The sequence below is a fragment of the Ailuropoda melanoleuca genome, chromosome X (genome assembly GCF_002007445.2).
Source record: "Ailuropoda melanoleuca isolate Jingjing chromosome X, ASM200744v2, whole genome shotgun sequence".
NCBI lineage: Eukaryota > Metazoa > Chordata > Mammalia > Carnivora > Ursidae > Ailuropoda > Ailuropoda melanoleuca.
Genome location: NC_048238.1, coordinates 31,000,395 through 31,015,203, shown reverse-complemented (window position 1 = coordinate 31,015,203; position 14,809 = coordinate 31,000,395). Strand labels below are relative to the sequence as shown.

Sequence of the window (14,809 nt, the reverse complement as noted above, 5' to 3'; positions counted from 1 at the left end):
AGCCAAGAAGAACTGACAAAGGCAGTCCTGGGGTGCACACATGACCTCTAGGAATGAGAAAATGGAAACCTAAAGGGATTTGTGTGAAAATCACCATCTTCTTTTTTTAACCTGTGAAACTCATCTCAACATTGCTTGCTTTCACAAGAGAAATTGCCAATCTGCTTCTGATTTAATAGAGCTCCTGGAGCTACCCGTGCTTTAGACACAGTACATGGAGAAGCACAGCTCTGCAAATGACCTAACTGGGCAATCTTACCTACTCTAATGATTTTATCATGGAATCAGGGAAGAATCCCAAACGTGCTGCCACCCAGATCTCTTTCCTGACTTAAGGATATACCCACCTGGTAATGACACAGGACTCCATTATACAGCATAACCAAAGTTAATTTATTATGCCTTTCTTGCCCTATCTCATCCTCTGCCCCCAACAAAGGCCTATTATTATCCTTTGACTTGTTATTTCAGGGACTGGGATCAAATTCCATTCAGTCACCCCAGCAAGACCAACTGTTATCTTTTACCTCTTTGTTTCCTTCACCCACTGAGATCTAGTCATTCACCAAGTCCTTCTGAGTTCTATTCCTAATATTTAGGAAAAATTAGGAAAACTAAACTGCCCCTTTCTCATCTTTACCACTACTATCAGTATTCTCAGCAAAAGGCACTTAAATACATCTCCAAACAGTTTACACATTGTACCACAGTCATTTCTCTAGGATGCAAAGCTGATTATGTCAGCCTCATGTTTAAAATCCTTCAGGACCTCTGTACTGACCCTGGGCTAACGTCCACAAAGTCCAGATTCCTTGGTTTGGCTTATGAAGTCAACCGTGTTATAATTTGTGACTGGGATCACAGGCCACCCCTCCCACCCCCAGCCATAACATGTTGTATCAAACCTCAGGCATTTCCACATTGAACTCCCTTTGTCTAGGCAAATGTCACCATCTTGCTCCCCAGTAAAACTCATCTACCACCTCCTTCTCACAAATTGTACTCTCTCTCTCTCTCTCTCTCTCTAACCTATGCTCCACTGCTTCACCTTGCCTGGAAAACACTTGGTTATTTCTCAGGGTCACGTTAAATTGATTTTCTTCCTAGAAACCCTCCCCAAGGCACAGGAAAGGTAGGCTCCTCTCTACGTGCACTCACCCATAGATCTTTGGGCATTTGTCAGAGTTCCTTATAATTATATATGAATAGTTACTTATATACTCCAGGACACAAAATCCTGGAAGAGAAAGACTGTATCAAGTTTATTCTTAAACCCCCAGAGCCTAGTACAGTGCCTGCACCATAACAGTTAAGTAAATTTATTCAACAAGTATTTGTTGGGCATATACTATGTAGCTGACACACTATCAAATTCTGAGTTTACAAGTAATACTTGGTTTTTAAACTCATAGATTTATAGGTTGGGAAAGAGGGATTAGATGACATAAACATATCCATCAATGCATCCATGAATTAATACATGAATGAGTGAGTGAATAAAGCCCACAAACCAAAATTAGGACTAGTTTGTCCATTAAGTAGGGCATTTGCCACCCTGCTGTTTTAGAGTTGCTCCTATCAGTGGGCAAAATTATAGATGATACAGCCTAGAGTTAAGAAAGAAAAGAAAATATCTTTTCCAAAATCTAAGTTCAGCTGAGAGCCATGAATATGCTCAGATATTCTTCAGGGGATTACTCAAGAAAAAACAGGATTTCTCTCCCTTGACATCTGGCAAAAAAAACGCACGGCAGGCTGATGGAAGAAGAAGAGGAAAGAAGGAGTAAGTAGGAATCATGCAGTAAAAGGAACTCTCTAGAGGGTAGGATGGGTAGCTGGCTCTAGAGGGTAGGATGGGTAGCTGGAGGCTTTAGGCTACCAGACAGCAGCAAGGGGGCCTTGGGCTTCTGGGCCCTCCAGAGAACAAGGAAGAGATAAGCTTTATCTACATCAGATGGTTTTATATGGCTAAAATGAGGTGATCTGGAAAGACAGTATGCATGCCTGTGGACCTTTGTTTCCTCATGTCTAAACTGGAGATTACTGCTTGTGAAAATGAAACAAGCTCACATTTAAAAAGGCTCTCATGGAAAAGAGTCTGACGTAAACTAAACACTGTTTAGTTACTAATTTTGTCCTTTCCTTTCAGTGACTAATTGTTACTTTTCTTTATCCTCTCCCTCATTTTAACTCTCTTGTCCCACAGCTCACCGTATGGGTGCTTTCAACCTGTGAAAACAGAGTGAAAGCCTCCTCGGGTCTTAGTGGGGAAGATCTGTACTGCCACATTTAGCACCCTAGGGAATAATTCTCAGAACTGAAACCAGCACTTGTTTATGCAATAAAGGGGCAGGTTGTGAAGGTATAATTTATGCTGTGTGAATCTACCTACACATGCAATTTGGCATGGAGTAAACTGGAAAGTTTCATCAAAACCTGGTCTCGCCTACTGGTATGTGATTTCTACTGAGTATCTCTTCAGAATAACATTTATAGCAAGAGTTTAGTATGTAGTACAGGTAGAGACCATAATTTTCACTTTCATCCATTCTTTAATCCTTCCTTTTGTACCAGAACACGACTACAGCTACCTATTTTAGGGACTACATTTCTCAATATCCCCTGCAGTGAGGTACAATCATCTGACTAAATTCTGCCTAAAGAAAATGATGCATTTTGTAGGTGACATCCTTAGACAGTTCTTCCTTTTCCTCCACTACTCCTTGATGTGTTCTTCCTTGTTCTGAGAATCTGTCCCAAAGATGAAAGCCCAGAACTGAGGGTGGAAGACACACCCTGCTCTCTCTAAAGCACTTATTTCTCAACAGTCCCAACAGAAGAAAAATAAAAATTCTACTTATTTGAGCCACTGTATTTTTTAATTCTTGAATCAACAGCATCACCTATACCTTAACTAATACACTATTCAAGCAAATCAACCAAAACAACGAGCAGTGAAAATGAGTGGAAATGTTACCTTGTATATCTGAAGGAATACATCTGTCCATGCCCGTTTACTGCAGGCTTCAAACTGAGTCGTATGTATAACAATAGAGGGCTTGCCCTTAGGTATACAGGAACATGCAGGCAAGGTATTAGTGAAAGAATTTAAGGAATAAAATGTTACATCAATTAAAATGCAAGGCAAATGTAAGTTCAATGTTTTAACTACTTAGCATATAAGGATTTTTTTTTCTTTATACACTTTTGCATGACCTATTTATACATTAATCAAGATCCGTAACTCCCCATGTGCCAATAACAGAAACTATCAACAGAGGTTAACTTTCTGGAACACATAGCCCCTTACTGAGGTCACAGATTAATCCATTTAATGTACCGACTAGCTTATTCTGTGACAGAAGTGGCAGAACGAGATGCGAAGTTATTCTGAACTCTGAGTCCCAAAAAGAAACACATCCTTTGGATAAGACACTGGAACTCAGCAGAGTGTCAAAGGACAGGCCCCTGTGGGCCCCTGGGTGGCTCAGCTGGTTGAGCTTCTGACTCCTGATCTCAGCTCAGGTCATGATCTCAGAGTTGTGGGGTCGAGGCCCATGTCAGGCTCCACACTCAGGGGGTAGTCTACTTGAGATTCTCTCTCCCGCTGCCCCTCCCCGCGCTCTTGCACGCACTCCTGCACTCTCTCCAAGTTAAGTAAATCTTAAAAAAAAAAAAAAAAAAGACAAGCCCCTGGTTCTCCTGTTCACATCATGTGGTGAGTATAGTAACAGAGCCAAGACTAAAGTAGAGTTGACTCAAAGCCTGAAGGCTTCACCAAGCAATTGCCCTTCTCAATACATTTCCATAAAATGAACCCTGTACTTTGAAAAAAAAACCTGGACATATCTTGCATAATTTCTGCCTATGCTCCCCTTTAACTAAAGAGGGGAAATGGCAAGTGGTGGCAAAATTAAACCGGTATTTTCCTTGGAAGATACATATTCTAAAATTTTACTTTAAGAAAACATTTAAATAAGCACATATAATTCTTCATTTCTAGATCCCCTAAAAGAAACAATTACTTATATATTTAAGAAAGCTATATAATGATTTCTACATAGTGTAGGGGCCAAGGGCAGGCTGCCCCAGAATGGGTCACTTTGGCACAAAGACTAAATTTGAAGGGGTTTGGGACAGGTCCCCCCCAAAACATGCCACTTTGTCATGTGGACTATTTTCAGCTCAAGGCAACTGAGACCCTCTGGGCGCAAGAGAACCTTTTGCCCCCCCCCCACCCTTAACTCATAGAAGAATCTAAACTGGTGGTGGGAGATCTTTCCCAGAATAAGCTTTATTAGCAGAGATAAATTTTATCTGAGCGACCCATCTGTATAGCAGGGCAAACATTTAATTATCAAACATCTGCTCTTCTTAGTACCCTGTGAGGTGTATTCCTTGCATTTGAAGTCCTAGACTCCTACCCCTTCTCCTTAGCTCAGAATGACATATATACCTCATTTTGCCTGTCTTTGGAATTTCCAGGTCTGTGTTGCTTCCCCTTATATATGCTATTAAATTCGATTATCTCCTGTTAATCTGTCTCATGTCAATTTGATTCTTAGTCTAGCTAGAAGCACCTTGAAAGGGACAGGATATTCTTGCTCCCCGACAATAGGAACTCTACAAAGATTTTTAGACAGATCTAAAAATGTGTCTGTATGACTGTGTGTGTATATATATAAGTATCTACATATTAAATATTTATACACATGCACACATATAAATAAGCTGTCCAGAGAGGCATAATCCATAGGACATTTCATAATCAAAAATATCAAGATTTTATAATGAAATCTAACAAAGACCAAAGATCAGTGAATTCAATAATTGCATAGATTGTTCCCTAGAAATTATATTCCCTTACTGTAATTTCAATCCACTTTTTATAATCTTCTGGTTCAAGCAGAAATTCTGGCAGTACATGAGAAATACAAGCTCCTTGAGCGCTAAAAATCAAAAAAAGAAAAATCCAAATTATTATAATACTCACAGTTTGTATATCACCTCCAATTGAACTTCTATTAAATTATTTTGATATCATAGTTTATATGGTATTGAATTTTAATTTTTAAATTTAAAATGTATATAATTAGCTTTAACACTTCCCTTAACAATGAAATGTGCATAGGATGTTTCCTTTAGAGAATTAATAATAAAACTTGTTAAGTGCCTACAATCAGCCACATCTATCCTTATAGGATAACAGAATATAGAGAGTTATAAGACTTGGCTAACCATTTTATTGTTGAATAACATTACAAGATTGAAAAATATCTGGAAAAACTTTGAATACAATAAATCATCTAAAAGATCATTAATCACCCAATGCTCAGTGAATGCCTATCACAACACATACCTGAATATCGAAAAACCCCAATATAACATAATCCATCACCTATTTTTCCAGAGAATATCCAAAATTTCTGGCCTCTTTATTATATAAACTTGTAGTAGTATATCTGACGCAACACATATCTATTTATGTTATTTTCTACATTTAAAAGTATATTCATGGGGCGCCTGGGTGGCACTGCGGTTAAGGGTCTGCCTTCGGCTCAGGGCGTGATCCCGGCGTTATGGGATCGAGCCCCATATCAGGCTCCTCTGCTATGAGCCTGCTTCTCCCACTCCCCCTGCTTGTGTTCCCTCTCTCGCTGGCTGTCTCTATCTCTGTCAAATAAATAAATAAAATTTTTTTAAAAAAAGTATATTCATATGTATATAATTCATCACATTCAAGATTATATTTTGTCATATTTCTTAAAATATTTTTTAAAGACTTATTTATTTGAGAAAGAGAAAGAGTGTGGGGGGTGAGAGGCAAGAGAAGAAGAGGGAGAGAGTGAGTCTTAAGCAGGCTCCATGCTGAGTGCAGAGCCTGACGCAGGACTTGATGTCACGACCCTGAGATCATGACCTGACTCGAAATCAAGAATCAGTTGCTCAAGTGACTTAGCCACCCAGGCACCCCTTGAAATATTTTTATTCAACGTCTTCATATGCACATCTATCATCACCAGAACTACTATGGCACATTTTAACACAGTTTTGGCAGGAGTGTTTCCTAGTGGGGATTTAAACATTTAGGTTGAACTCATTTAGCGAACATAGAATGCCACCCGCTACAAGCATTTATCAGAGAATATCATATCTAGTACTCAACTCTGTAGACGTTTTGCAGTCCTATCACTACTGAAAAGTGAGCAAAAGAAATGGCAGAAAGGAGACTCAAGATAATTCTGAAAGCTCAAAACTTGAAAGTAGCATAATGAATGAGAAAAAAGAAGTGAAGAAGGGAACACTTGTGGGGATAGAAACAGGGAGAAGAATTCTAGAATTGTTGTTTGACTTGGCCATGGGCTGGTGGAAGCTGGTGGAAGAAATCACCCTGCATACATAAAGCTCCTTTGTTTGAAAGTCAAACATCTTTCCTTCTCCTTGATTTTCACGCATTTCTCATCTGCATCTACTTTACTCCCATGAATCTTTGCTACACTGGAATTATTATAGATTTAAATAATACCTAATTTTAATGGAACACTACTCCTTTACAGGAGTAGCTGACCTAAAGCATTTTTAAGAACTCAAATGGGATGATGGTCCATTAGGTTGAAATCCTAGAGGTAAAACAAAGACAGCTCACAGGCATATAAAAACTGGAATATTTCCTGGCATCCAAAGCAAATATGGGATTTCAGAAGGAAATAATCACTTCTATTAAATGCTACTGAAAGCCTAAGCAACATCATCAGGGAAGCATTAAACTGAATCCTTCTTGAAGAAGGAGACCACATGGTATTCATTTGAGTATTCCATAGTATCCAGCAGAGAATAGGCCCTCAGTAAAATGTTGAGGATGAATAATGAATTTTTTGCATTATTAAAGACAACAGGCTCCAAATGGAGTCACTTATGCTAAGCTCCATGTCACCAAAGTGAGACTTAACTTCATTATGATTTTGGCTCTCCCAGAAATGGAATCTTAAACCAGTTCATCAGAATTCGCCTGAGCAGCATTAGTTAGGTAATGTGCCTGACAGACCCCTACCAACCCTCCTAGAAAAAGTAACATTGCAATAACCAATCTGCTTTTGTGCTGTAAGAGTAGAAAACTTTTCCCTCCTTACCTTCTAGGTTTTTTGCTAGTCCAATAATCAAATTGACATAGACAGATTAAGGGGGGGGACCCAGATTTAATGATATACTTATGGCAGCCTCACAAAGACAGGAAGACTGAGAGGCAGTCAGGCAGTTAAGGCTAAGGAGAAGGGGGTAGGATCTGTGTCTGCAAAGGGGAGGAAGACAATTCACCGGAATATGAGCAAATGTTTGGTAAACAATCATTTGCCATGCCAGGTAGTTAAGTCTTTCTGATATGAAAAGTTATCTCTGGTAATAGCTCTTTTCCCAGGACAGGCCCCTGTGTAAATTCTTGTAGGCAGTCAAGAAGGGGTAAAGAGCTTTTCCCAAGTCCGATGGGTCTCAATTGCCTTCAGCTCAAAACAATCCCCCTGCCCAAGTGGTGCATTTTGGGACAGCATATTCAGCTCCCCATTGCCTGAGTACAACTTCCTTGTTCTTGCTCCCCTCTGGCTATAAAATCTCTTGCCTCCTACAGCTCTTTGGAGCTTTCTATCCACTAGATTGGATGCGGCCCAATTAACGAATTGCTGAATAAAACTGATAAAAGATTTAAAATTTACTCAGGTGAATTTTGTTCTTTCACAGCATTTTACAGACACTGTTATTATCAAGTGAAGGGTACCAGAATATTCCACCCCAATATATACATCTTTGGCACACCAACTATTTTGAGAAACTGCAGAACAGGAACTCTAAAAACAGAGTAGAAGTCACCCTTTGGTAAGGAAGACATACATTTATAAAGGAAATTTACATTAGAAAAGGGGCCCCACCAGAGAGAGTCCAGCAGATAACTTTTTCACCTGAGAGACTTATCTGTGTGACAGTGTAACCTTTGTGTAACATTTACTTCCTCTCACCTTTTCTGCATTACCTCCTCGCCCTCTTGGCCCCTTTTCTCTTCAAAGTCCTAGACTTCTATCCTTTTCCTTAGCTCAGAATGGTATAGAAGCCTCATCTTTTGGCTCTCTTTTGAGTCTCAAATCTTTGTGGGGCCACCATACTTACTACATACATATTTTTTTTTTCCTCCTGTCTTTTTATTATGGGGTGGAGGGGGAGTAGGTCTCAGCTAAGAACCTAGAAGCATACAGGGGAAATTATATTTCCTCTCCTACATGAGACTTGTTTTCTTATTTTCATTTTGTATTTATCTCAAGACCTAAATTCATCAGTCCCAAAGACAGTATTTACGATCGTCCTTTGTCGATAGGTTTTATGTCTGCTCAATAGTTTTATAGAGAGTTGAGTTTCCTAATTGATTTAATTACACTTTTACATGCTAAGTTTTCCATTTGCGTATTTCTTCCAGGTTTATCTAAGCAGAACAAAATGAAATTAGATGTAATGAGTTATTAAATCCCCAACTTGATCTCCAAAGATTTTTGAATTTCTCATTTATTGCACAAAATCAATATAATTTCACTTATATAAAAGTCCTTTCCCACTGATATCGAATTCCAGTGTGAAAGCTAATAACATTTATGATTACTTTGAATTTAATACATTTATTTCCAGGATGAAACATATGCCTGTATCTTGGATTAATGACCCAAATTTAATAACCATATTGCTACATTCAAATGTTGAGGTGTTTTATCATAGCCAACATATCCTGATAGGCATGTATTTGCTGATAAAAGAACAATAAATTTGAATGGCTTGGCATTAATTTCAAAATCATTCTTCCATACTTGCATCCTCACACCATAAAATGTCAAAACAGAAACTACCCATGTTAATGTCAACACTACTGGGACCTATACCAACAAAAGTGCTGCAAGAATAACATGACAATTCCAAGTACCACAGAATTTAATGATGCTATCATGCATAAACAATGAAGGTTTATTTAAGTGTCTGAACCTTCTTCTTCAGTTCACAGTTCATATTTCATTAGATATTAAAACACTACTTTCTTCTGGTAAATAAAAATTATAATTAAAGCCTTCTAAAAGAAAAGATATAAACACAACTTTCTAAAATAAAAATGGCATTAGAATGTTTGCCTTATTGAATTAAAGCATTTATTTTAATAAATCAATCATCAAGGAACAAGAGAAGGCACGGTAAAATTAAAACAAAAGTCATGTACTTTCTATTTTAAAATTATAAAAACTGGGAGGCCTGGGTGGCTCAGTTGGTCAAGCGACTGCCTTTGGCTCAGGTCATGATTCTGCGGAGATTCTGCTTCTCCCTCTCACCCGCTCCCATCTCGTGCTCCTCTCTCATTCTCTCTCAAATAAATAAATAAAATCTTTTAAAAAATAAAATAATAACTTTTTAGAAGTTCCTATTTTATCTAATAATGACACATTTGATAAATATTGATTTTCTGGCCATTTTATATCAATAAAACTTTTCTAATAGAGCAACAGACTTTTAAAATATTCTATTTCAGTGATAATGATATCACAAAAATCAGTTTTCAGTACGTCACTAATGGCTAACATATTGAAGAAACTTAGGGAAGCATTTTAGCATATGAAAGCCATAGATCACAGTTTATTGCATTTAAATTCATCATCATCATCATCTATTGTGTGTCATGTCATACATACTCTATTATTTCTAATTCTATTATCAACAAATTTTGGAAATTATCATCTTCAACTTACAGATATTGAAATTGAAGCTGAAACAGATTAACTCGTGAGAAGTCACAGAAGTACAGAAGAGCTAGAATTTAAGCCTGCCATCTATCTAATTTAAAAACCATGCTCTTTCACCAAACTTCAGTGAATTCTTCCAGAATCACTCTTAGACTGCTACTTCAAAACATTTTCATTCTTAAATGTAATTCCCTTAAATAAGATACCATAATGGTTATGCATAAAGTAAGAAGGGTATAAGGTTTTTAAAGATAAAAGAATGAAATCACAAATGGAATTAAATTTAGTTATAAAGGGAAGTGAGTTGGTTTCCTAAGTGTATTTACATTTGTGAATGAAAATTCTATTTAAAAACCAATGGTATTGGAGCGCCTCGGTGGCTCAGTTGGTTAAGTGTCTGCCTTCGACTCAGTCATGATCCCGGGGTCCTGAGATCAAGCCCTACATGGGGCTACCTGCTCAGCGGGGAGTCTGCTTCTCCCTCTCCCTCTGCCCCTCCCCCCATCACGCATTCTTTCTCTCAAATATATAATGTTTTTAAAAAATCAGTGGTATTAGAAAGTAAGAGTTATAATAGTTTTATATTATGTGATATCTTACATTACAGTTTCAATGCAGGATACATAGTGTTTTTGTTCTGCTGCTGTTTTAGTTTTACATTATGGAAATTATCAATCAAAAAAGTTTATATTTTCCAGTGAAAGTTAATTACATCATAAAAATGATTATTGGTTATAAATAAATGAAATTATATCAAAGGATATTAGGCACTGTGTTAATCTGCTCGGTCTGTCATAACAGGATACTACAGGCTGGATATACAATAGAAATTTACTTCCTCACAGCTGTGGAGACAAGAAGCCCAAGAACAAGATAGTGGAAAATCTGGTTGCTTGTGAGCCGTCTCTTCCCCGCATGCAGACAGCTTAGGGTCCCATCTTTATGATATCATTAACCATAATTACATTCTTAAAGGTCTTATCTCCAAATACAGTTGCACTGGGGGTTAGGGCTTCAACATATGAACTGGAGGCAGACCCAATTCATTCCATAACTGGACAGAAATGACAAGAAACATTAAGCATATTATTTCAAATACAAGGATAAAAAATTTATTTCAAAATATAATACCTGTTTCCAAAATAGCTTTTACAACACGTATGACATTGTTATGGGCTGAATTTTGTCCCCCCAAAAGTCACATGTTGAAACCCTAACACTTGGTACTTCATAATGTGACTATATTTGGAGTTAAGGCCTTTAGAGAGGGAATTAAGATAAAATAAGGCAATTAGGATGGGACCTAATCCAAACTAACCAGTGCCCTTAATGAAGATGAAATCTGGACACGCAAAGAGACACCAGGAGTGTCTGCACACAGAGGAAGACCATGTGAGGACACAGAGAGAAGGTGGCTATCTGCAAGCCAAGCAGAGAGGCCTCAGAAGTGACCCAAGCTGCCAAAACCTTGATCTTGCACTTCCAGCCCCCAGAACTATAAGAAAATAAATTTCTATTCTTTAAGTCTTCCAGTCTGTTATAGTAGCCAGAGCAAATTAATATGTGTATGAGGGAATAAATGCCTTAATCATTATTTATTTTTATGAATTTATAATTTCAAATTATCAATAAAGTTTAATGTATAACTTTCACAGAACATACTCCACCTTTTCCCAACTTGATCCTTTCTCACTGGTTACACCTTCTCTCCTGGAATACAAATGCTTTACCTTTCCTTCTCTTATCCTTAATTTTTCATATTTCACAACACTTTTTCCATTCCTATACGACTATCCTGAGACCCAATTTCAAAGTTTTATTCCTTTCACCACACAAGTCAGAAAGCAAAGCTCTTTGAAAGACAATGTTAATAAATAAATATGTAATGAACATTGGCCCCATTTTGTGTTATCAAGGATCCTGGGTGTTAGAGATGCCAGATGAGTGAGATGTGCCTCCCGCCCTCAACATGCACACAAATTAGGGGGGGCACACTGACTCATGAATAAGTCAGTGCTATTGAAAAATCATTTACAAAGTTACACATAGCTGCGCTGTTTTCCTTAACTGATATAATCTTTCTCATTCTCTCAACCAGCTTGGGTACAAAGGAATAGGGAGAAAACACAGACTTGAATGCTCACATATTCTAGAGTCCTCTAACTTTAACAGTCTCCTTACAATTATTTTGTTTTTTGGGATAAGCAATCAAAAGTTCAGACCTCTCCATCCCCCCCCCCCCCACATGATGGCATCTGGGAAGAGGCAGATTTATTCTGTAGTAAATAAAGCTTCAACTTCAGATTTTGTCAATTTCATGAGTCTCTTCTAACGCCATGTTTCTAAAGTTTGTATTTTTAATTTGATATTATTTTATAAAGGAGGGATGTCCAAATTGTGTAAGGCCTCTCAGAACATGGATCAGCCCTGCATTTAAGCTTACATGAAGCAGGTGAGAGGGACTCTTGTACCTCTACAAGCAGGGCTGTAATTACTTTTCTGGATTCTCAGTCTCTTTGGCAATGCCCCCTATCACTGCCTAGAGTCTAGTTGCCATGTGGGCAATTGCTGCTGAGGCCTGAGATGAGGATCTTGCATTTCTCCTCTTACCTGATCGAGGACCAAGAGGTCCCTCCTAACAGACTCAGCCACATTCCAGTCATCATCTATTTGTCATTCATACTATGGCTTCAGAGCCAGCCAACTCCTACCCTTCTGCCTCTTCAGTGGAGGCCCTCTCATTTAATCCACCTCTGTAACAAGCTGCCTGGGTCTTAACTCAGTCCCCTCATGGACTTAGAAACTTCTAGATCCCTTACAAGTCACAAGAAACTCAAGCCAGTTTTCACCATTCACATAGTAGAGCCTAAGAAATGAATATAGAATAATTTGTCTAATTTTTTTTAAGTTTTTATTTAAATTCCAGTTAGTTAACATACGGTGTAATAATAGCGTCAGATGTACGAGATAGTGATTCAAAACTTCCATACAACACCTGGAGATCATTGCAACAAGTGCACTCCTTAACCCCCATCACCTATATAACCCACCCCCCAACCAAAACCATGCAGTAGATTGTCTTTTAGGCTTCTTGTTTCCTTCTCTGTGCAGAAGCTTTCTATTTTGATGTAGTCCCAACAGTTTATTTTAGGATTGATTCCTTAATTTCTTTTTTTGCTGCTTCATTATGAGTATATAGAAATGCAACAGATTTCTGTATGTTGATTTTGCATCCTGCAACTTTACCGAATTTGGTATCAGTTCTAACAGTTTTGTGGTGGAGTCTTCCGGTTTTCTATATAAAGCATCTTGTCATCTGCGAATAGTTAAAATTCTACTTTTTCCTTGCCAATTTGGAAGCTTTTTATTTCTTTTTGTTGTCTGATTACTGTGGCTACGACTTCCAGTAGTATGCTGAATAGAAGTAGTAAGACTGGACATTCCTGTCTTGTTCTGACTGTAGAGGAAAAGCTCTCAGTTTTTCCTCATTTAGGATGATGTTAGCTGCGGGTTTTTCATATATGGCCTTTATTATGTTGAGGTATATTGCTTCTAAACCTACTTTGTTAAGGGTTTGTTTTTTTTTTTTTTATCATGAATGGATGTTGTACTTTGTCAACTGCTTTTTCAGCATCTATCAAAAGGATCATATAGTTCTTTTACTTTCTCTTATTGATGTGATGTACCACACTGACTGATTAGCAAATATTGAACCACCTTTGCAACCCAGGAATAAATCCTACTTGATTGTGGTGAATGATTTTTAAATTTTTGTTGAGTTTGGTTTGCCAGTGTTTTATTGAGGATTTTTGCGTATATGTTCATCAGAGATACTGACCTGTGCTCTTTTTTTTGTGGTGTCTTTATCTAGTTTTGGTATCAGGGTAATGCTGGTCTCAAGAAATGAATTTGGAAGTTTTTCCTCCATTTCTATTTTTTAGTATAGTTTGTGAATAGGTATTAACTCTTCTTTAAATGTTTGGTAGAATTGACTTGTGAAGCCCTTTAATTCTGGACTTTTGTTTCTTGGGAGTTTTTTGATCACTGATTCAATTTCTTTGCTTGTTATCAGTCTGTTCAAATTTTCTATTTCTCCCTGACTCAGTTTTGGTGATTTATAGGTTTCTAGTAATTTATCCCTATCTTCTAGGTTGTGCAATTTGTTGACATATAGTTTTTCATAATATTCTCTTATGATTATTTGTATTTTTGTGGTGTTGGCTGTAATTTCTTCTCTCTCATTGGTGATTTTATTTATTTGGGTCCTTATTTTCTTTTTGATAACTCTGGCTACAGGTTTATCACTTTTATTAATTTTTTCAAAGAACCAACTCCTGGTTTCATTCACTTGTTCTATTGTTCTTTTAGTTTCCATATCATCTATTTCTGTTCTAATTATTATTTTCTCCCTTCTGCTGTCTGTAGGCTTCATTTGTTTTGTTTTGTTTTGTTTTTTTTAGTTCCATTAGGTATAAAGTTAAGTTGTTTATTTCAGATTTTTCTTGCTTCTTGAGGTAGGCCTGTATTGCTATTTATTTCCTTCTCAGGACCTCTTTTGTTGCATCCCAAAGGTTTTAGACCATTGTGTTTTCATTTTCATTTGTTTCCATGTATTTTTTAATCTCTTCGTTGATTTCCTTGTTGACCCATTCATTGTTTACTAGCAAGTTATTTAACTTCCATGTATTAGTTGTCTTCCCAGATTTTTTCTTGTGGTTGCCTTCTAGTTTCATAGTGTCGTGGTCAGAAAATGTACATGGTATGACTTCAAACTTCTTGCATTTGTTGAGATTTGTTTTGTGGCCTACTATGTGATGTATTCTGGAGAATCTTCCACGTGCACATGAAAAGAATATGTATTTTGCTGTTTTAGGTTGGAATATTCTGAATACATCTGAGAAGTCCATCTGGTCCAATGTGTCATTCATTCAAAACAATTGTTTTCTTGTTGATTTTCTGTTTAGATGATTTGTCCATTGATTAAGTGGGGTGTTAAAGTCCCGACTATTATTGTATTATTATTGATTAGTTCCTTAGTATTTGTTATTAAC

At 37.3% G+C, this 14,809-nt stretch overlaps 1 protein-coding gene across 1 annotated transcript in view; it reads right to left on the bottom strand.

Annotated features, from left to right (window-relative positions):
- CFAP47 (cilia and flagella associated protein 47) overlaps positions 1-14,809 on the bottom strand; it is a 484,475-nt gene that overhangs the window by 292,728 nt on the left and 176,938 nt on the right. The window contains exons 31-32 of the mRNA XM_034649559.1: positions 4,869-4,949; positions 2,978-3,107 (exon numbers count right to left, since the gene is read on the bottom strand). Of these exons, the coding sequence (XP_034505450.1) occupies positions 2,978-3,107; positions 4,869-4,949 (211 nt within the window). The remainder of the gene's footprint in view (positions 1-2,977; positions 3,108-4,868; positions 4,950-14,809) is intronic.